General features: G+C 44.6%; 1 protein-coding gene across 2 annotated transcripts in view; it reads left to right on the plus strand.

Moving 5' to 3' along the window:
* RASSF5 (Ras association domain family member 5) overlaps window positions 1-24,799 on the plus strand; it is a 103,833-nt gene that overhangs the window by 34,902 nt on the left and 44,132 nt on the right. The window contains exons 3-4 of one of the 2 annotated variants that reach the window (XM_063451080.1): window positions 11,263-11,394; window positions 11,856-11,990. In XM_063451080.1, the coding sequence (XP_063307150.1) occupies window positions 11,263-11,394; window positions 11,856-11,990 (267 nt within the window). The remainder of the gene's footprint in view (window positions 1-11,262; window positions 11,395-11,855; window positions 11,991-24,799) is intronic. The other variant, XM_063451088.1, reaches the window with a different exon arrangement.

Genomic DNA, 24,799 nt, shown 5'->3' on the forward strand with positions numbered 1-24,799 from the left:
CAAATACCATACTTATATAAAAAAGGGAGGGGGTAAGAGGGAAGTGGGGGAGGGCTTCATCAGATCTTTTAAAGGAACACTATAGTCAGCAGAACAACTATAGCTTAATATAGTTGTTCTGGTGTGTATATTATGTTCCTGCAGGCTTTTCAATGTAAACACTGCATTTTCATAACTACCTAGTAACACCTGTAGTGGCAGTCACACAGGCGGCTACTATTGGTGCTTTCTGGGTCAATGCTTTACATTCAGCATCTCCATGCTCTGCATGGAGACACTGAACATTCCTCATACAGGTGCAGTGATTCAATGCATCTCGAACAGGAGATGCTGATTAGCACAGTATTTTAAATAGCCTCCCAATGCTTTTCTATGGCTGCCGTGGAGGCCGAGCAGGGCCAGCTGCAATTGAATTTGCAGCACTGGAAAAATGGTGAGGTTTGCACATTTTTAAAGTATAGAGGGGGACCGGGGGGCTTAACAGTGATTACAAAGCTATATAGTGTCAGGAATAGGTTTGTATTCCTGACACTATAGTGTTCCTTTAAGTGGAATCCAGTAAATGATGTGTAGCTAACCAGACTTTTGCAGGGCATCTAGGTAGGTCAAATAAAATATGTCCCTTCTCGTGCAAAGGGAAGTTTCAGGTTCTGATTGGTTGCTTATTACATCATCTATTTTTATCAGTAACTTTCACTGAAGGTTAGAAAAGAGAGCTGCAATTTCAGGATGGCCACTTCCTCTTTTGAAATTCTTAGATTATTGAGCAATAATTACAGCTAATTTCAGTATATATTGGTTACATAAAAAAAAAAAAAAAAGTATTGGGTATATAGATTTCAACTGGTTCTTGTAATGAAAATTTAGATCATTTCAGGTGATAGGTCTTTATTAACATTTTGAATCACAGGATATTTGAACATAGACAGGTTTTGTGTACTATAGTGAGATGCAAACTGTGGTAAAAAAAAATGGAATTGCTGTATGTACCCTTCTTAAAGACACCTTATGCCACTCAAAGTATTCAGTCATGTTTATTTTCCATCCATTTGTCTCAAAGCAAACACAATACATGTATTTCCTAGTAATAGATGGCTCTATTCTTTATAGCTGTTGAGTTATGGGTCATAGACACATTAAGCATTGGTGGTAAACTAGGCAACTATGGTATACTAAACATATGTTGGCATATAGGTGATCTATTTGACTGTTGCTAAAACACAAACAACAACTTGACTAAATATTTTAATACTTACCATCCATTGTCTACAAAGTCCACAAGTCTTGACAGGTGTATAGTCGCCATTTGGGCAGTCGGAATCCAGGACAAACCAACCCATATCCAACCCAATAACACGCAGACACTAAGGAATATGGGAAAATTTGTCCTCAGCTTTATTAACCAATAATAATAATAATAATAATAACGATAATCATAAATTAACAGGTAAACATGGGTCATTGCCCCCCATACTCCGCCCTCGTATCCTGTTCCTTCCGCTACCATATAAAAGGCAATGACCCCCATATAAATAACACATATACATACTTATAACATACACCAACATTATTCCAATCCACCAATTGTAAAAGTGCCAACCATCCATTAACTACGGCAGGGGTATACCCGGATACCCCTGCCCCTCCAGGTTCTGAGCCACCTCCAGGACTCGAAACCTCTCAACCACCGATGACCACAACTTGTTTGTTCCACCTCACGTTCATCCTGGGGAGCCTATTTCCTCTCCTTCAGCTCCCCGTCCCGCCGCTGTGAAAGAAAAGGGTAAATTGACACATAATAAACAGAGGGAGGGTGGGTGGGACAAACTCAACCAGGTAGAAAGTTAGAATGACTCACCTAAAATGGCTGCTTATTTAAATAGCCAATCCTACTTACCCATAATTCCAACCCTTGCTTACTTCCTCCTAAGCCCGCCTCCTAACCCCTGTCAAGGCTTTTTTCCGCTTAGCTGCGCTCTAGCTACATGGGGCTACATTATGTTTGGAATATAGAAATCATCACCATGGTATCATTTTACTAGAAAACTTAATAACCGTCTCAATTTTAGATACTCTAAGCACCAAAATAACTTTAGCTTAATGAAGCAGTTTGGGTGTATAAATCTTGTCCTACAGTCTCAATGCTCAATTCTCTTCTACTTTGGAGTAACATTACTTTGTTTATGTAGCCCTAGCCTACCCACCTGTGGCTGAGACTCCCAAAGCCAACTGGTCTACTGGGATACCAGGAAAATTCCTGATGGGCTGGCATACCTTCGGGACAGTGCACGACCACCTAGGGCACACTAGCCAGGGGGGTGCACAGCACAGCACACCCCTCCTGCCGGTCACAGCATTTAGCATGGTAGAGCCATGGACCGGGGCAGAGGAGCTTTTATTCCCCTATCCGTTCTGACAGGAAATGCACTCAGTGAGCACTGAAGTGCTTCCTGTCAGACCGGATACAGGTACAGAAGCTTCTCTAGCCTGGTCAGCTGCTCGACCACTCTACAAGAAGGGTCGGGGTGTAGACATCTGGGGAGAATGAGACACATGGAAGTGCTGGGGTGGGAAATGAGACACCTGGGGGGGGGTGAGACAAATGGAGTGCTGGGGGGAACTGAGACACATGGAGTGCTGGGGGGGACTGAGACACATGGAGGGCTGGGGGGACTGAGACACATGGAGGGGCTTGGGGTGAGAATGAGACACATAGAGGGGATATGGGGGGAAATAAGACACATTGGGGTGTCTCATGAGGCACATGGAGGGGCTGGGATAGGGGAAATGAGACACCTGTTGGGAATGAGACACACAGAGGTGCTGGGTGAAATTAGACACCTGGGGGGTAACGAGACACATGGGGGGACTGGAGGGAAAATGAGACACATGGAGGTGCTGGGTGGGAGATAAGACAGATGGGGGGCTTGGGGAGGATAATGAGACACTTGGGGAGGATAATGAGACACATGGAGGGACTTGGGGAGGTTAATGAGACGCAGAGGGAGTTGGGGGGAGAATAAGACACATGGAGGGGCTTGGGGGGGAAATGAGACACATGGAGGGGCTGGGGGGGAAATGAGACACATGGAGGGGCTGGGGGATAGGAGACATGTGGTGGGGCTGAGGGGGAAATGAGACACATGGGAGGACGAGACACATGGAGGGGCTGGGGTGGGGGAAATGAGACACCTAGGGGAGACACATGGAGGGACTTGGGAGGAAATGAGATGCATGGAGCGCTTGTGGGCAGATGAGACACATGGAGGGGCCAGGGGGGAATGAGACACATGGAGAGCTGGGGGTGAATGAGGCACATGGTGGGGTTAGCGAGGAAATGAGACACCGGGGGGAAATGAGACACCCGGGGGGGGGGGGGTGAAACATATGTAGGGGCAGGAGGAAATGGGACACCTGGGGGGTATGAGTCACATGGAGGGGATTGGTGTGGGAAGTGAGACACATGGGGGGGCTGGAGGGAAAATGAGACAGATGGAGGTGCTGGGTGGGGGATAAAACACATGGGGGGTTTGGGGAGGATAATGAGACACTTGGGGGATAATGAGACACATGGAGGGACTTGGGGAAGATAATGAGACACATGGAGGGACTTGGGGAGGATAATAGGACACATGGAGGGAGTTGGGGGGGAGAACGAGACACATGGAGGGAGTTGGGGGGGAAATGAGACACATGGATGGGCTTAGGGGGTTAAATGAGACACATGGAGGGGCTGGGGAGGAAATGAGACACATGGAGGGCTGCGGGATATGAGACATGTGGTGGGGCTGAGGGGGAAATGAGACACCTGGGAGGATGAGACACATGGAGGGGCTGGGGTGGGGGAAATGAGACACCTTGGGGAGACACATGGAGGGACTTGGGGGGAAATGAGACACCTGAGGTGAATGAGACACATGGAGAGCTGGGTGTGAATGAGGCACATGGTGGGGTTAGCGAGGAATTGAGACACCTGGGGGAAATGAGACACCTTGGGGGGATAAAGGGGGGGGGGGTGAAACATATGTAGGGGCAGGAGGAAATGGAACACCTGGGAGGAATGATTTACATGGAGGTGTCTAGGGGGGGGGGAATAAGACACATGAGGTGAATGAGACACATGGAGAGCTGGGGGTTAATGAGGCACATGGTGGGATTAGTGAGGAAATGAGACACCTGGGGGAAATTAGACACCTTGAGGGGGAGAGGGGGGTGAAACATATGTAGAGGCAGGAGGAAATGGAACACCTGGGGGGAATGAGTCATATGGAGGTGTCTGGGGGGGGGGGGGATAAGACACACGGAAGGGTGTGAGAAATGAGACACATGGAGAGGCAGGGGGTTGAATGAGACACATGGAGGAGCTGGAGGGGGGAATAAGACACCTTGGGGTGTCTTATGAGACACATGGAGGGGCTGGGATAGGGGAAATGAGACACCTGGTGGGAATGAGACACATAGAGGGGCTGGGTGAAATGAGACACCTGAGGTGAATGAGACACATGGAGAGCTGGGTGTGAATGAGGCACATGGTGGGGTTAGCGAGGAATTGAGACACCTGGGGGAAATGAGACACCTTGGGGGGGGATAAAGGGGGGGGTGAAACATATGTAGGGGCAGGAGGAAATGGAACACCTGGGAGGAATGATTTACATGGAGGTGTCGGGGGGGGGGGGGGGGAATAAGACACATGAGGTGAATGAGACACATGGAGAGCTGGGGGTTAATGAGGCACATGGTGGGATTAGTGAGGAAATGAGACACCTGGGGGAAATTAGACACCTTGAGGGGGAGAGGGGGGTGAAACATATGTAGAGGCAGGAGGAAATGGAACACCTGGGGGGAATGAGTCATATGGAGGTGTCTGGGGGGGGGGGATAAGACACACGGAAGGGTGTGAGAAATGAGACACATGGAGAGGCAGGGGGTTGAATGAGACACATGGAGGAGCTGGAGGGGGGAATAAGACACCTTGGGGTGTCTTATGAGACACATGGAGGGGCTGGGATAGGGGAAATGAGACACCTGGTGGGAATGAGACACATAGAGGGGCTGGGTGAAATGAGACACCTGAGGTGAATGAGACACATGGAGAGCTGGGTGTGAATGAGGCACATGGTGGGGTTAGCGAGGAATTGAGACACCTGGGGGAAATGAGACACCTTGGGGGGATAAAGGGGGGGGGGTGAAACATATGTAGGGGCAGGAGGAAATGGAACACCTGGGAGGAATGATTTACATGGAGGTGTCTGGGGGGGGGGGGGGGGGGGAATAAGACACATGAGGTGAATGAGACACATGGAGAGCTGGGGGTTAATGAGGCACATGGTGGGATTAGTGAGGAAATGAGACACCTGGGGGAAATTAGACACCTTGAGGGGGGGAGGGGGGTGAAACATATGTAGAGGCAGGAGGAAATGGAACACCTGGGGGGAATGAGTCATATGGAGGTGTCTGGGGGGGGGGGGGGATAAGACACACGGAAGGGTGTGAGAAATGAGACACATGGAGAGGCAGGGGGTTGAATGAGACACATGGAGGAGCTGGAGGGGGGAATAAGACACCTTGGGGTGTCTTATGAGACACATGGAGGGGCTGGGATAGGGGAAATGAGACACCTGGTGGGAATGAGACACATAGAGGGGCTGGGTGAAATGAGACACCTGGGGGCTAACGAGACAAATGGGAGGGCTGAAGGGAAAATGAGACACATGGAGGTGCTGGGTGGGGGATAAGACACATGGGGGGCTTGGGGAGGATAATGAGACACATGAAGGGACTGGGGGGAATGAGACACATGGGAGGGACTTGGGGGGGAATGAGACACATGGGGGGGCTTGGGGGGGAAATGAGACACATGGAGGGGATTGGGGGGGATTGAGATGCATGGAGGAGCTTGGGGTGAGAATGAGAGGCATGGAGAAGCTGGGGGTAGAATGAGAAGCAATGAGCGATTGGGGGGAATAATAAGAAGCATGGAGCGGCTTAGGGGGGAATGAGATACATGGAGTTCTGGGTGGATATGTGACATTTGATTGGGCTGGGGGGGGGGGGGGGGAATGATACACCTGGGAGGAGGAAACACATGGAGGAAACACAGAAATAACACGTGGGGCAGAATGAGACACAGGGAGGGGCTGGGGGGAGAATGAGACACATGGAGGAGCTGGTGGGGGAATAAGAAACATGGTGGGGCTTAAGGAGGTAAATGAGACACATGGAGGGGCAGGGGGGTGAATGAGACACATGGTGGGGCAGGAGGTAAATTAAACTTCTAAAGTAAACCCACTGTGCTGTGAAATCTGATTGGAAATGAAACCTTTTCATGGAAGCTGTGTGAGTCACAACCAGGGGAGGTGTGACTAGGGCTGTATAAACAGAAAGAAATGATTAACTTCTAAATGGCAGAGAATTGAGCAGTCTCACTTTTGTTCCTACTGCTGCTCACGGGGGACTGTGCAATTACTGCTTTTTATCCAATCGAGTTATTTGTACCCTAATGTCAGGGATCTTACCTTGATGAGGAGTCTGACTTGCAGAGTTAAAGCACCCTTTTCAATTTTACACAAACCATGGAGACCCAAGTAGAAATCTCCAAGGTTGTGAGATAGTGCACTTGGGCTGTAAAGACACAGTGCTTCCAGAACGTAGTACCGGCAAGGATAATCCAAAAGAGTAGTCGTGGACTTAATCAAAAGTCAGGACAGGTGGCAAACAGGCAGAGATTCAAACTAGGAGTCAGACGTACAGCAAGTTTTCACAAAGAGGAACAAACAATCTGATTATGAGGCTGAACCAGGGCAGAGTTTAAATAGGTTGATAATTGCCACTTATTCTGGAAACCAGGAACAGGTGTTCAGCGATCCAGGAGTAGAGACTCCGACATAACAGGAAAAACCCAAAACACACACACCGCACAGGTTGGGAACTGCAGGCTGATGGGGCACATCAGGTGGTCCATGCATTTAGATCCACCTGATAGGCATATGTCATCAGGGGCATGGTCATGAGCTGCCGTGCTTTAACAACTCAACCTGACCCCTGTAGAAGTGCAGCCATCACTGGGAGGAAGTGAGATCCTGCCACTTCCTCCCAGCTAGTATGCTCTGAGCTGTGTGGGAGCGAGAGGAGGAGATAGGACAGACCAGCAGTGCAAGTACCTAATTCACAAGAATCCCAGCCAGTAGAAGCCACCCTCCTGCACCCAAAAGGTAAGAAACTGGAGGGTGACTAAAAAGTTGACCTGTTTGAGTGTTTTTGTGTGTCTGTATCTGTAGGTATGTAGTGTTTGTATCTGTATGCGTGTCTGTATCTGTATGTCTGTGTATCTGTTACGTGTCAGTGTTTATCGGTATGTCTGTGTATCTGTTTGTCATTGTGTCTGTGTGTCTGTATCAGCATAGGCGTGCGCACGGGGTGTGCCGGGTGTGCCTGGGCACACCCTAATCCCCGCGGCACGCCTATGTATTGAGACCGGCAGGGGAGATCTCAGGATCTCCCCTGCCGGCTCATGCAGAGCCGGCGCTATCCGAGCGCCGGCTCTGCTCTCAGCCTCCCCTCCCCGGCTCACATGCAGGGAGGGAGGCAGGAGAGGACCGGCGGAGCTCTTGCCAGCAGCTCCGCCGGGTTCCTCTCGCGAGATCTCAGCGTTGCCGCGGCAACGCTCAGATCTCGCGTGAGTGAACTCTAGCCCTGCGGGGCTAGAGTTCACTCTCCACTGGACCACCAGGGATGGATGGCGGCAGCAGGATCCCCCCTCCCAGGCATAAGGTAAGAAGGGAGGGGGGATAACTGATCTGCCCCCACCTCCACTGGACCACCAGGGAAAGCAGCAAGGAAGGATCCCCCCTCCCTACATAAAGTAAGAAGGGAGGGGGGATATTGAGTAATGTACCTCCACCCCCCACAATCACCCACACACACATATACACAGCACCAACACACATACAGCACCCACACACAGCACCCACACACAGCACCCATAGACATACACAGCACCCACACACATACACAGCACCCACAGACATACACAGCAGCCACAGACATACAGCACCCACACACATACAGCACCCACAGACATACACAGCACCCACAGACATACACAGCACCCACAGACATACACAGCACCCACACACATACACAGCACCCACACACATACACAGCACCCACACACATACACAGCACCCACACACATACACAGCACCCACACACAGCACCCATAGACATACACAGCACCCATAGACATACACAGCACCCACACACATACACAGCACCCACACACATACACAGCACCCACACACATACACAGCACCCACACACATACACAGCACCCACAGACATACCCACACACATACACAGCACCAACACACATACACAGCACCCACACACACAGCACTCTCACACACATTACACAAACAGCACTCTCACACTCACACAGCACACTAACAGTACCCTCACAAACACAAACAGGACCCTAACAAACACACACAGCACACTACCAGTACCCTCACACACAAACATCACCCTCACACACAGTACATTTACAGCACCCTCACAAGTGCACACACACACACAAACAGCACCCTGACACACAGTACATTCACAGCACCCTCACAAGCATGCACACACAAACACCCTCACCCACATAGTACACTACCAGCACCCTCACACACACATCACACTAACAGCACCCTCACACAGCACACACACAGCTTTGTGTCTGTGTGTGTATATATGTGTATATATATATATACATACATATACATATATATATATATATATATATATATATATATATATACACGCCGCGTGTGCTTGTGCTTTAGGGTGCACACCCTAATGCAATAGGCTGCGCACGCCTATGTGTATCAGTCTGTATTTGCATGTGTTTCAGTGTTGGTATCTGTGAAGGTTCTGGAGTGGCCATCACAGATCTTAATATCATCGAGCCACTTTGGAGAGAACTCAAACGTGCGGTCCATGCAAGACGACCAAAGACTTTGCATGACGTGGAGGCATTTTGCCAAGATGAATGGGCAACTATATCACCAGCAAGAATTAGGGGCCTCATAGACAACTATTACAAAAAACTGCACACTGTCATTGATGCTAAAGGGGGCAGCGCACAGTCAGGGGTCATTTAACTTTTTTCTTTGTTGCCATGCTTTGTTTTATTATTGTGCCATTCTCAGTGGCGTACATACCAGGGTCGCAGGGGTCGCGGCTGCGACCGGGCCCGGCCCACCAGGGGGCCCGGCTGCCCCTGCGACCCGGTATGTAGCCACTGGGCCAGCCTCTTCTCCTGGGGGGCCCTAGAGCCGGCCACCTCCGGGCCCCCCCGAGGCTGGCCCTGCTGCCACCCGGCCTCCTTACCTTTTGGAGTGCTGAGGGGATTCCCTGGGGTCCAGTGGTGCTGCTGGGCTCCTGGGGGTCCGGTCACCCGGCGGGCAGTCAGGCTGGCGGGCGCGCGAGTGAGCACTCTCCCCTGAGTGCTTCCTCTTCAGCTCCCTCGCGCACCGCGTAGGGATGCCAGCGCCGGAAGATGATGTCATCTTCCGGCGCCGGTATCAGTACGCGGCGCGCGAGGGAGCTGAAGAGGAAGCACACAGGGGAGAGTGCTCCCTCGCGCGCCCGCCAGCCTGACTGCCCGCCGGGTGACCGGACCCCCAGGAGCCCAGCAGCACCACTGGACCCCAGGGAATCCCCTCAGCACTCCAAAAGGTAAAGAGGCTGGGGGGATTAAATAAAAAAAAACGTTAGTGTGTGTGTGAGTGTTAGTGTGTGTTAGTGTTAGTGTTAGTGTGAGTGTGTGTGTAAGTGTGAGTGTGAGTGTGTGTGTGTGAGTGTTAGTGTGAGTGTTTGTGTCTGCTAGTGAGTGTCAGTGAGTGTGTTACTGTGTGTGTCTGTTACTGTGTGTGTTTGTGTGTGTGTTAGAGTGTGTGTGTCTGCTAGTGTCAGTGAGTGAGTGTGTGTCTGCTAGTGAGTGTCAGTGATTGTGTTACTGTGTGTGTCTGTTACTGAGTGTGTTTGTGTGTGTGTTAGTGAGTCTGTTTGATGTCTGTTAGTGAGTGTGTGTTTGTCAGTGAGAGTGTATGTTTTGTAAGTGAGTGTGTATGTATGTCTGTCGCTGAGTGTGTCTCTGTCAGTAAATGTGTGTGTCTGTTAGCTAGTGTGTATGCGTCTGTTCGTGAGAGTGTGTGTGTGTGTCTTCAGCACTTACCTTTCTCCAGCGCCGGACTCCCTTGGCGCAGGGGAACCCTCCGCCTCTCAGCTCCGAATGCGCATGCGCGGCAAGAGCCGCGCACGCATTCAAACCGCCCATAGGAAAGCATTACTCAATGCTTTTCTATGGACGTTCAGTGTCTTAGAATCGCGGAAGCGCCTCTAGCGGCTGTCAGTGAGACAGCCACTAGAGGCTGGATTAACCCTCAGTGAAACATAGCAGTTTCTCTGAAACTGCTATGTTTTCAGCTGCAGGGTTAAAACCAGAGGGACCTGACACCCAGACCACTTCATTGAGCTGATGTGATCTGGGTGTCTGTAGTGGTCCTTTAAGTGTGTGCATCTGTATGCACTGGCGTACATACCGCGGTCGCAGGGTTCGCAGCCCTGCAACCCCTGCGACCAGGTGCCCGCCGCAATGTGTTGCGGCCCCGGTCCGCCAGAGTAAGCGCGGGGGGTTGGGGGGGGCCCACGGATCAATTTTCGCACCGGGGCCCCATGGGTCATGTGTACGCCACTGGCCATTCTGTTATAACCTACAGTTGATTATGAATCCCATAATAAATGCAAGAAATGTGTTTTGCCTGCTCAGTCATGTTTTCTTTACAAAATTGATACATGTATTACCAATTCTCCAAGGGTATGCACACTTTTAAGCACAACTGTATACTAATATGCCTGGGGCAGAGGAAGAGCAGGGAGAGCCTGGGGTAGAGGAGAAGCAGGGAGATCTTAGGGTGGAGAAAAAGGTCAGGTGGGACAGAGAAAAACATATACATTTGAAATAACATCAACTATATTAATTACAAACATGTGGCTATTAATTATGAGGGGTAGAATTTGTAGAAATGGACTGCCAAGGGGTACACAAGCAACAAAAGGTTTTGAACCACTGCCTTGGAAAATTAGCTTCACAAATTAAATAATGTTGGTTGCAGGATCAATTTCACTTCCAAATAAATTGCTTTTGTAGCATCTTGAAGATGGGTAGAATGTTTGTTTAATTACAGAACCGTTTCTCTTCTTTTTTACCTCTATCAGGAGAATACCGACGATAAAGATGTAGAAGAATCAATCTCAGATGATGGAATGGGATTGCTGGAGCTATCTGCAACTATACTGGGACCACGAGAAAGGAAAAGATTAGGTGGAAGAAAATATAAACTTTTCTTGGTATGTTGGAAACATTGCCATTTTTTTAATATGTCTAAACTGAATAAATTGCAACCCAAATCTGAAAGTTGAGTGTAATTTAACAAATATCTATTAAAGTGAATGTTTAAATACTGCCAAACTTCATGGCAGTCAAGTTTCTACTGACAATGATCTAGACAGAGTAGCACAATGCAGATAATATCGCGTAGTATATTAAAACCGTATTTCATAAGAGAATTCACTGGAGAAACAATGCTTGGCCAGAAAACCTATCAATATGGTCTGGTTTCTATAAACAGTATATTAATATAGCAAGCCTTCTCTTTGAAGACAAAATGCTCCCAAAATGTGCTATCACAATAAAAATGTTGAAAGACTGCACTTCACTGAGACACACTGCAAAATTCTACATGGGCATGTATTTGTTCAGACAAATAAAGTGATATATTCTGAAAATATTTTTCTTTCTTTCCTGATAGGAGGACACAGAAGCTACAGATCTAGAAGAATCAATCTCAGGTGATGGAATGGTTGGGCTATTGGAACTATCTGCAACTTTGTGGAGACCAAAAGAGAGGAAAAGGTTAAGTGGACGGAAAACAAAATTTGGCGTGGTATGTTGGAAATTAAGATATATTCAAATCAGAATAAATTTTGCATTAACTGAAGCTAAAACTCTAGAAATGTTGTGTTTTACAACAAAAAAATGGGTCAAAGGTAAAACAAGTGTGATTCATTACATTCTGGTATATTTACGAGCAGTCAGATTTTCCAAAAGGGGAAAGAATGGGACACAAAGAACAATTAGTGAAATAGTATATAATAATTGTGCTTTATTGCAGATTTCATTATACAACTTAGAGAAGGAACATAAGAACAAATGTTTTATCTTAATAAAGACCTGCGAGTCGAAACTTTTATATTTTTATTTTGATATAATAGAATTAACTTTTTTGGAAAATTCATTGAGTGCTCTTAGATTTTCGGTTTATATATATATACATCTAAACTTATAGTAACAGAATGTGACAGCAGATAAGAACCATTTGGCCCATCTAGTCTGCAAAATTTTCTAAATACTTTCATTAGTCCCTGGCCTTATCTTATAGATAGCATAGCCTTATGCCTATCTCACGCATGCTTAAACTCCTTCATTGTGTTAACCTCTACCACTTCAGCTGGAAGGCTATTCCATGCATCCACTACCCTCTCAGTAAAGTAATACTTCATAATATTATTTTTAAACCTTTGCCCCTCTAAGACTATGTCCTCTTGTTGTGGTAGTTTTTCTTCTTTTAAATATAGTCTCCTCCTTTATGGTGTTGATTCCATTTATGTTTCTATCATATCCCCCCTGTCTCGTCTTTCCTCCAAGCTATACATGTTAAGATCCTTTAAACTTTCCTGGTAAGTATTATCCTGTAATCCATGTACCAGTTTAGTAACCCTTCTCTGAACTCTCTCCAGAGTATCAATATCCTTCTGGAGATACGGTCTCCAGTACTCTGCCCTTGGGTTTTGACTTCCAAGATGCATTATCTTGCACTTATCCACATTAAATGTCAGTTGCCACAGCTCTGACCATTTTTCTCGTTTATCTAAATCATTTTCCATTTGGCTCGTCCCTCCTGCAAAATCAACCCTGTTACATATCTTAGTATCATCAGCAAAAATACATACCTTACCATCAAGACCTTCTGCAATATCACTAATAAAAATATTAAGCAGAATGGGTCCAAGTACAGATCCCTGAGTTACCCCACTGGTGACAAGACCATGCTTCGAATATACTCCATTGACTACAACCCTCTGTTGTCTATCACTAAGCCACTGCCTTACCTATTCAACAATATTTGAATCCAAACTTAAAGATTGCAGTTTATTGATAAGCCTTCTATGTGCAACAGTGTCAAAAGCCTTACTGAAATCTAGGTAAGTTATGTATACTGCACCACCCTAATCTATTATTTTAGTTACCCAATCAAAAAATCAATAAGATTAGTTTGTCATGATTCCAACTGCTCCATCCTATTATTAATAAGTCCAATAGATGATAGCAATGATGCCATCATGGCATGAACATCAGGCGGCTGGGATCCACTAGGCCACTCCCCAGCATCAGAGTTGTCGGTGTTGACATTCAGAAGCTTAAACAACTCTGCTTTCCTGGCAGTAGCCGGGAATGGAATATTCCTCCTGCGGAGTTCAGCAGCAATACGTGGTATAGTCCACGATCTGAGTAATGATGGATTAGCTGCATCTACTCCGCGGAAAGGAGTACCAGACCTTGCAGGGGTGCTGGGAAGGGACAGTTCTTCTGGGACATCAGGAGCCTGGGACATACTGAAATATAAAAGTACCATTTAGTGTGAAACCCAATTGGTACTGACAGACTAGCTATTGCCAAGTAGCAAAACAATTCCACTAAAAGTGACAGGTGAGGCCCTGCTAGTTGCCAAGTGGCTTGAGAGGCTCTAACTATGCGATGGCCCGAGGGGATTGTTGAGGCCACCGAACGTTGTGGTGGGGTGTCGGCCTCACGAAGACAATAAAAGCAGAAGGTAGTATGGGAGTGACAGGTGAGGCCCTCTCTATGAAACTATGCGAGGCGAATAACTATGCATTGGACTGATGGGCATATACCTCAGAGTATGAGAATGGGTGTTGGCCTCGCAGGACCACTAGCCTATGGCATAAAGGCCGGGAAAACATACACTGTTCGACACCTAGATCCCAAACAGCCAGTAACTTATACTAATAGGGAACAACTACGTAGACCGAAAAGTAAATCGTCGTACCTGAGACTGTAAAGGCTGAATGTAGGTTTAATAGGACTAGAGTAGGGATAGTAGTAATAGGGTACAGTAACCTAAAATTGAGAAAATGTAGAATAGTATCTGAGAATGTAGGAATCTGTGTGGGCCAGATCGTGGGCACAAATAATTTAAGGTAACCTACCCTACTGTTGGATACGAGGTAAAAATGGTAAATGCTGCCAGGAATGATGAGTACCTTGACAGGAAAAGGTTGGACAAAGTGTGTCACCTAAACAAGTGAAACATGAGCATTAACAAGAGGGAAGAGTGTAGGATTATGGTATAATTATGAACTAAATTGTGACCAATCTAGAAATGACAACTTTGCTGGACATCCAAAGATAGAAACAATATATGCAGATTCAATTGTACCCATCTGAATCTAAGAATAAAACATGCAAACATATATATGTTTAATTTAATAACAGGTGAACCCCATTAGTTTATAGTATGACTTAAACTTCTCTAGGGTAAAGAGTAAGAAAATAAAATTTTAACTGCAATACCAAGTTACACCCGTAGGGGGATCCTACTACCAACCATTAGAATTCCATATAACCAAATACTCATTCGCATAACTATGTGTCATTCATAACGCTTAAAAGTAATTGGGAAGATTTGCACGAGCACCCTAAGCAAACTGGGTTTTTGTGTGACTCCTAGAACCGAAAGAATACTTGTGTTCACATAAATTAGAAATACGTGTAAACTTGTATGCAAAAAAGGAGCCTAACAAGGTAACTGTTCGTGCGGGTAAAAGAACCAAAAAGCCCCTTAAAAATTCAACATATGAGAATAACTGTATGTGTGAGTATGCCAGAACGGGCCAAAACATCCTACACAAAAGCATCTCCTCCTCAAAGGCCCTTAGAAAAAATACCATTGTTTTATTCCTCTGGGACTTTTTAAGTATATCTAAGTTATTTCTATCACTATTTGGTTCTACTGTAAATATATATATATATATATATATACATATATACATCCATACTCATTTCAATTTCAATTTGTACTTGGCGCAAATCAGTTGCGCACCGGGGCCTCATGGATTGTGTGTATGCCACTGATAGTGAGCTTAGGAGTAAAAGGGAGTATAAGGTTTCTCTCACACCTCACCCCTCTGCCAGTCCTTACATTGGCTTCCTGTATGCTATAGGAGTCAATTCAAGGTACTAACTCACACCTATAAAGCACTGAACAACTCTAGCCCCTCTTATATCTCCTCACAGATCCATAGGTATGTCCCTTATCGGTCTCTCCGCTCTGCCCGTGACCACCTCCTGTCCGTTGTCCGCACCCATACGGCCAACTCACGCTTCCAGGACTTCTCGCGGGCGTTTCCCTTTCTATGGAATAGCCTGCCTACCGCCATCAGACTCTCCTCTAGTCTTGCATCTTTTAAGAAGTGCCTTAAAACCCATCTCTTTAGGAAAGCTTATGGCCTCCAAGACTAACCCCTACCTCACATACCTGTCTCTTGCCCTCTCCTAAAGGGCAGCCCACCTTATTTGACTGCAAATTCCTGTCCTAATGTGTTTTACACCCCACCTCCTATAGAATGTAAGCTCAATTGAGCAGGGTCCTCTTCAACCTTTTGTTCCCATAAGTTTATTTGTAATTGTCCTATTTATAGTTAAATCCCCTCTCATAATATTGTAAAGCGCTACGGAATCTGTTGGCGCTATATAAATGGCAATAATAATAATAATAAGGTAAAATATGATAAACGAGTGATTGCTGACCCTTTAAGTTTCAGCCCCTTATCACTCACAATCCCAGAAACAAAGATTTTTACTGGTTGGAACGTCTGGGAAGCCAAATCCATAAGTCTTTTATTAGACATTTGACAGCATAGGCTATTTTTATGTTACAAATGTATCTATGGATTTATAGCTCATATAAACAAAGCAAGCCCTGATCCTGTGATGTATATTCTAATAGGACTGCTCTGGTAAATTTTAATAAATATGATAATGAATTAACATGGTTATGAACCAGTGTCAAATAGCCTGATGCAAAGCAAGCACAGGATCTGCTCAATATTTATTTAACCATGATGAAATTTCAGGGTAAATGGTTGCCAACGCAAGTTGTTTTAAATTTATTTGCGTCAGATTTTGTTTGATATTTTAAGTAGAAGGCTAATAAGTAAACAAAGTAATAACAGTCCTTGCAAGCATAGGGCAGCATATATACCTCCGACACGGGGGAAACAACATTCTCCCATACATATTTGAGGAGAAAAATATACTCAAAAACATTGTGTAATTTGAAACACTTGTGAGGTTGTCCAGTAATAGTGTGGTTGTGGATAGGATCAGTGTGACTACCAGTTATAGTGTGAAATACAATGTATAGCCAGGGTACACTTACGAATAGCAAACATTTGTCAAATGGAGGGTGAAAAGTAGCCCTAGTCATGCAAATAACAGAACACCAAATCAAAAAATAGGTTGTTTCCAGTGATCAGCTTTCCAATTTATAGGGTAAAGGGTTTTTCACTAAAGCGAGCATTCCAAGTGAATTTCAAATTTAAGACAAAAAATTGCCAAAAAAAATCTCAAAGTCATCTGTGCTTCCAGTTCAGTTACTTTGGCCTAACATTTGAAATTCACTTTGAATTCTCAATCTAGTGAATAACCCTGAAATTGAGGGCAATGTTTCAATCCACACAGCGTTTGAAGTGAATAAGTGCAACAGGGCACTAGTCTGTAGGAAAGTCATGGGACTATTTATAGTAAAGCAAGGAAAATTAGGTGTTATCTTGGTGGTTTCATTTACACGAGTTTGATTTCCTGCTACGGTAGTGTGCAAATGAAATTTACATTGGATTTAGGTCATACTGGCAATGTGCCAAACATGGCCGCTTCTGAAGTGATTGTATGCTGGATATGTAATAGAGACATTAAATAATGTCCGACATCTAATTTAATTTCAGCTTGGCAGATATAGTATTAGACACCTCTAGGTCAGGAAGGTGTAAATTCCATCTGGATGGGGTTAGCCCTCCTAGCTGAGATTATGTATAGAATGGAGAATTCCGTAAATATTACCAATTGAATGGGAATTTATAATCTTTGATGCGTGAGTGATCTTTGGGGAAGGACTAAACCCATTCTTGTAAGTGGGATACGGTAGAGTGAATAAAAAAAAAATGGAATATAAATTGTGGAGAATTTTTTCTTCAGTTGGATAAAGCTAAGGATTCATCTACTGTTCCAGTCTAAACAGTCTTTAACAGAAGTTTGGTTACCAAATTTCCAGCCGTTGCCCCCCCTTTGAATTTTGGGGTTGTATAGTAAAAAGGAATGGATACGGAGTATTGCTATTGAAGTTTAGACTGAGTTTAGCTAGTTTCCAAGCCTTTATTGTGTAAGAGAGAAATGTCTGTTTTTCCTCACTTCCTCAAGGAAATTAAGATCTGGGATATGTAAGAGCTGAGCTAGAGTAAAATTGTGACATCATTTTTAATCTGATTAAGTATCCATACATTTCTTATGTAATCCAGTCCAAAGTGTGTTTTTTTATTTTGCCTCCAGAGTAAGGTTTCTGACATTAGGAATATGGCCTAGATAACAAAACTTGCGATGCATTTCCCTACCAGAAGAAGGTGGCGAAAATATTGTTTATTCTCTTTGTCGTTCCTGGACAAGAGAAGGAGCACATCTGTAATGAATATTGTAATTTATGGATAACAATGGTAACCTCGTCTTCTTTTTTTTTTTTTTTTTTAAATTTAGGTCGTTCTTCAAAATGTCTGCAGACTAGTTCACAAAAAGAACCATTGGATTGGCAAATTGCATGGCTAGATGCATACATGTCATCATTGCTAATGCAGTTTTAACCATCCTAAGATGCTATCGATAATAAATCCACAGCAAACAATACAAACAGGGTAAATCCAAAAGCAAGGTCAAATCCAGGCAGCAAGGTTCAGGAGCGAATAAACAGACCAAGGGTCAATATCCAGGATCAGGTTGTCAGCCATATTAAACAGAAAAAATATAATTGAGCCAAATGTCCTAAGCAAACAGCACAGAACAACTAAGCAATGAAAGTTCAGCTGTTCTGTGTTTAAATAGGGTGCCAAATCTTGGCAACGCCCCTGCAGCGCGCCACCATTCTGCCTCCATACTGTGCAAGGCTTAGGTTGCCATGGGGACATTGAAAAGGATGCCTTTCACTGTAGTTGCGCCCACTGGCCTGTTCTGTGGCTTGTATACTGTGCGCATGTCCCCTGACATCTGGTGTTTCCCAGGAGACATGGCGTGCATCACATGATCGCATATGCAGACGGCCGTGAGTGAGCCGTTGGGGGTGGTCCTGACACAAGCAAAAGGGACACATTGTACAAATGTATTTATTTATTTTTTTAAATTTCTGGTTCCCTAGAAATTGGGGACGGGGACATCATAGAGAGACCGCTTGTGTGACTGGTGCCAGATTGAGTCAGACTAACCAAACTTTTATTTATCCTTGCAAAGGACAACGCCAAAGGACAATGTACAGTTTCTTATTCAATATGATTTCAGACAGTTATTAGATCCTGCATCACATATTGCTCTTGATGGATTGAGTGCTTTTAATATCTTTTTGATATATTATTAATGTGGGTTTTTATCATGAGTAACATTCTGTAATATTTTTTCAATAAACGTTTCTCAGCTCATCTATTCTTGTACAATTTAATGACTTGAACGTTTTAGGACATCTTGTCCTGAAAGTATCGCCTGAATCTTAATGATAGTGTAGGCACAATACTCCATGAAAATTAAGCTTAAATATTTATCAAATTTACTGTAATAAATAATGAAATGTTAATATAGAGAACCAATTATCTCACTACTGGGAACAGGGAAGGAGATCCCATGTGCATCCCTTTATGTTATTTGTTAGAAAATTACTAGTCATGGGAAAAAGAAAGTACACCCTCTTTGAATTATTTGGTTTTACAAATCAGGACATATTAACAATCCTCTGTTCCTTCGCAGGTCTTAAAATTGGGTAAATACAGCCTCAGATGAACAACAACACATGGCATATTAGACAGTGGCATGATTTATTTAACAAAAATGCAATATGTTGCATCAGTACTTCACTGCTAGAATGATCTTCACATGATGCAAGTCGGTAAATGATGTGAGCTGGTCATTAGGCTTAAGAAAATAGCATTACAACCAGTAATCATCAGCAAGTTTGTGCCCCTTATGGAGCTTAATGTCTGGGCCCCTGTATCTGCCCACAGATCCCACCGGGCTGCCTGCCATTCCACCACCATCTCTCGGGCACTTAGAACTGTTGTCATTGCTGTCCCACTGGCCGGCATGTATTGTGGGCATAGGTGGTGTAGCGAGTATATATGTGTGTGTTTGTATAGGGGCTGTAATGTGTTTTTAGATAATTATATGTATGTTTGAAGGGCATGTAGTATGTGTGTTTAGAAGATGTAGTGTATGTATAAAGGGAATCCAGCTCTGTGTATGTGTAAATGAGGAAGTGTATGTGTTTGTATGTAAGGGAAGACGTGTGTCCAAGGCATGCAATTTGTTTTGTTCCTACCTCTTGAATCTTCTACCTTAGTCATATATTCAGCTGGTCTAATAATAAATGTGTCTGCGTGTGACTTGCTAATGCAAGTTCTTCTATATGCTCGCATCTAACATAATGAGTACAAATTACATGTCTCCAAATTACGCGGCATCCTGATTTTGGTGGGAAGGTCACGATTTTAGGGTCTTGTCCTGCTGTTGCGACTTGGTTTCCTGGTGTCCGGCCTGGCCCAGGCTGACCTGCTAATCCTTTGGGTGGACCCCCCTTTCCAGATAGGCCTTCCCCTTTTTATCCTGCCCATCTGCACCCTGCTTCATGGGATTCTGATGTTGGGGGAATGAAGAAGTAATAGTGGTTTCAGAACACTGAATTTCTGACTTTTTTCCTGCATGTTTTCTTTGGGGGTATATACATAAAACAGCTTGCAAAAGCTGAAGACCATCTTGCCTTTGCATGCCCTCCCCTTTATCCCAGGCACAGACTATCCATCTGTGGCAGGCAATAACTAGCTCTGTCAAGCTGATGGAAGCAGAATAAAAAATCCCCAGCTGTGATTCTGCCCCTAGTTATAAAAGTGCTGATTTCTTTTGAAACTGGCACTTTAATAACCTATTGTAGAGTCCTCCCCCATCATCCCGATTTAGACCCAGGGAACAGTTCTTGAGCAGCATAGAGTGAGTGCTTCATTTCAGTGCTGTGCAGCAGGCACTAGGCTCATGCAGAGAGCGCTTCAGCAGCACTCTCCGCATGGTCCTCTATGTTTGGGTCCAATCTGGAGGATGTCAAGCATGCCAGGCTGACATGTCCCTTCAGTGGGTGGGCCTGTCTACTTTTTAGATGGGCCTACCCATTTAGAACATCGCCGGTGATGCATATTGGCCACCTAATGTTGGAAGGTATGGAATGAATAAACGGCAGGACAGGCTTCTGCAGAAGCCACGTATGACTCAGCCATCATTCATTGTAGCTCGGCATCCTGCCTTTGTTCCAGGGAAGAGCCCCAAGATACTCTTTGCATCATAAATACTATAGTGGGCCGCAGTGGTTATGATGCTCAGAGTAACCCTTTAAGGTTGGTTTGCACATGGAAAAGTAAGGAAGAAAAATTAGTTATTTGTATTTATTTATTTATTTTGTTTTTGTTTTGTTTTCTTATCTTACACATTCAAGAAAAAAAATTACCATTTGGGCGCTTACTTGTAAAAACGTGCTTTCTCTTACTGGCTGAATTTTCAATCTGATTGCCAAATGAGGCATCTTGAAATAAGTTTACCAAAATATTTCACAGGGTGTGCCGTCAAATGTTGGAAGCAAAAACCATTTATTTCTTGTAAATGCTGCCATTTATTTGTGTGTGCCATATTTTACATTCTATTTCTCCTTTTCAAATCTTTATCCTTTAGATTTGTAGTTCGCTAGTAAACCACTAGAGGGTGCAGGCACTAATGGCTTTCCCAGATATATGTAACAACCAAGGCCAGGTTTCTGTTTTTGTGGCTAAATAATCAATTTTTCAATTTAGGATAGAAACAAGGAACTAAAAAAAGTATTTTCATAGACCTAAATATGTTTAGCTCCAACAACTTGTTCAAAATGAGGAGGTGTCCTTTATAGGTACAGATTACAAGACTACAGGAAAATGATGAAAGAAAAATATACAATTGGGGTTTATATATACAGTCGTCTGGTCCCATAGCCAGTAAATATAAGCAACTGAATTTTATCTCGATTGTGACAGGACTTTCAATGTTTTATTAATGATACTAATACCAATACTCGGTCTGTGCATAACTCTCATCTATCACAGTCACTCGGAACACCCCTCCTCCCCCAGACATTGCTCCTAAAATGCAAAAACAGCAAGGATTCCATTTTGCTGTATCTCTTATCTGGCACGCTGTACCATTTTAATATACTGTGATCATTACAGCTAAGACTGCACAAAGACTTTAGTATTTGTTCTTTAACTCCTTCCCTAGCAAAACTAAATAGGTGTAATGTATTTGAACAAAGGACAGAGGGCTAGAATTTCCGTTTGTTAAAACAGCATATTTGTTTGTACACTTTTTTCATGGATTTATAAAAACTATTGTTATGTCAGTTTATAGATATTTTACTTGTAGATTTTACTTACACTTACAATTATTTATGGAGCGCCAACAAATTCCACAGTGGTGTACAGTAGATAAACAAGACAATAATTCTAACAAAACATGTTTAACGTGCAGGAACAGTAAATAAAGAGGGCCCTGCCCAAATGAGCATGCAGTTTACTTGTTTTTACTTACTTGTTGATTTTTATATTAAATGGCATCCGATATATTGCAACACCGCTGGCAGGTTAATAGAAATAGCCTAGAAGAGGAAATAACAATTTTAGAACATTCATGAGGTGGTAAGCTTATTCAAGCAGGGTCCTCAGTAACCTCTTGTAATATTTATAATAGTTTGTCAAATTGTTGTTAAATTCTCTTTTAAAACAAAATTGTAACGAATATAATGAATATGAATATGTTGGTGCCATGTAAACCTGATATTAAAGGGACACTATAGTCACCTACACTAATAAACTACATCTTATTGAATTTGTTCTGGTGAGTAGAATCATTCCCTTCAGGCTTTTTGCAGTAAACACTCTTTTTTTCTGAGAAAATGCTTTGTTTACATTACAGCCTAGGGATAACTCCACTGGCTTCTCCTCAGATGGCTATTAGAGGTGCTTCCTGGGGCAGTGCTGGGTCTTAGCCAGTCCTATGGGACATCATTGTTATTGGCTCAGGAAATCCCTTTTGATTATGTCAACCAAGCAGGCAGATCAGTGACATGGCCAGCAGATGTAGACACGATTAAAAGTAAGATTTTGCTATATTTAGGGGGGTAGGGAGGTTAAATTGTGGTTTACAGCCTCCGATTCTGGTTCATGCCGGAGGCTGTGTGAAGGGGGTGGGTATAGGAAGCATATAATAGCTATGCTCCCTGTGTACCACACAGCGCAGCTTGCGCCTAGTGATGGGGCTGAGCACACAGCCAGTGTTGAACTGCAGAGAGCAAGGTAGCATGCTCCCTTAGGGACCTGATTTCCTGAGTTGATAAGTATGATATTGTGACTGCATGTATTACTGTATGTATGTTTCTTTACTCCTCTGTATGACTGTGCCTGTATATCTCTGTATGACTGTGCCTGTATGTCTCTACATGACTGTATGACTGTGTCTGAATGTCTCTATATGATTATATGTTTTTATGTCTCTGTAAGATTGTATGCCTCTGTATGTCTATATATCTGTGTATGCCTGTGTCTGCATGTCTCTGTGTGACTGTCTGTGTCTGTATGACTATATGTCTGTATATGTATGTCTCTGTATGACTGTGTATGTATCTCTCTGTATGTGTCTGTATGATTGTATGACTGTGTATGTATGTCTCTGTATCTGTATCACTGCATGTCTTTTTCTCTGTATGCCTGTGTTTGTATGTCTCTGAATGCTTGTGTCTGTATGAATCTGTATACCTATGTCTGTATGACTCGGGGGAAGAAAAAGCCCCACAAAATGGCTGGGAGGAGTAAGAGGCACACAAAGGTACTGGTGGGGGTAGAAAGAGAGACAGAAAGGGGCTGGGGGAAGTAAGAGATATGCAAAGGAGCTGGGGGAAGAAAGAGACACACAAATGTTGGGGAGAGTAAGAGACACACAAAGGGGCTGGTGGGCATGTAAGAGACACACAAGGGGACTGGTGGGGAAGTTAGAGACACACAAAGGGGCTGGTGGGGAATTAATAGAAATACAAAGGGGCTGGGGAAGTAAGAGACACACAATGAGGTGTAAGACAAAAAAAGTGGGAGAAAGATACTCTAAAGATATAAGACACACAAAGGGGCAAAAGGGACATTCATATGAAACACAAAAGGGGGTTACGAGAGACAATGGGGATGGGGGAACGGCAAAATGCATCTTAACCTGTGTAGCCAAAAATCGTACCACCGGCCACTGGCGTACATACCGCGGTCGCAGGGTCGCCGCTGAGACCGGGCCTGTCACTCTAGGGGGCCCGGCCGCCCTGCGTACACCTGCGAACGGGTACCCGCCATCATCTTTTGCGGCCACAGCCCAACCGGCAAACCTAGGGGGCCATTAGGTAGCCCATGCTGTCAGGGCCACCCGATGGATATGGATTGTCAGGGGGCCCGGTCAGCGCTGGGCGCGTTAACAGCGTGACTGGGCCCCCTGTGGTGACATCCCAAGCTAGGAGGAAGTGACTCCTCCCAGCATACAGACAGCCCGCGCGGGAGGAAGGAGAGGGAGTCAGAGTGGGAACTCTGACTCCCATCCACCTGAGCCACCACTGGACCCCAGGGAAAGTCACCCTCCTGCACCTAAAAGGTAGGAAACAGGAGGGTGACTTAAACATTTTGTCTGTGTGTATTTGTATGTATGTGTGTATGTGTCTGTCTGTGTGCCTGTTTGTCTGTATGTATGTGTGTGTCTCTGTATGTGTGTGTCTGCCTGTATGTATGTATGTGTGTGTGTCTGCCTGTATGTATGTATGTGTGTGTGTGTGCTTGTCTGTTTGTATGTATGTGCGTCTTGTGTGTGTGTCTGTCTGTATGCGTGCCTGTCTGTATGTATGTATGCCTGTATGTGTGTGAGTCTGTCTGTGTGTGTGTGAACCTGTCTGTCTGTCTGTGTCTGCCTGTGTGTATGTGTCTGCCTGTGTGTATGTGTCTGCCTGTTTGTTTGTATGTATGTATGTGTCTTTGTATGTATGTGTGTCTTGTGTGTGTGTTTGTCTTCCTGTATGTGTCTGTGTGTCTGTCTGTATGTATGTCTGCCTGTATGTGTGTGTGTGTCTGTCTGTATGTAGGTGTTTGTATGTGTGCCTGTCTGTTTGTATGTATGTGTCAGTGTGTGTGCCTGTCTGTGTCTGTGTCTGTGTGTGTGTTGGTCTGTATGTAAGTGTATGTGTGTGTCTGTATGTATATATGTGTACCTGTCTGTTTGTATGTATGTGTGTGTGTCTGTGTGTATATGTCTGTATGTATCTGTCTGTATGTGTCT

The sequence above is a fragment of the Pelobates fuscus genome, chromosome 1, assembly GCF_036172605.1.
Source record: "Pelobates fuscus isolate aPelFus1 chromosome 1, aPelFus1.pri, whole genome shotgun sequence".
Classification (NCBI taxonomy): Eukaryota; Metazoa; Chordata; class Amphibia; order Anura; family Pelobatidae; genus Pelobates; species Pelobates fuscus.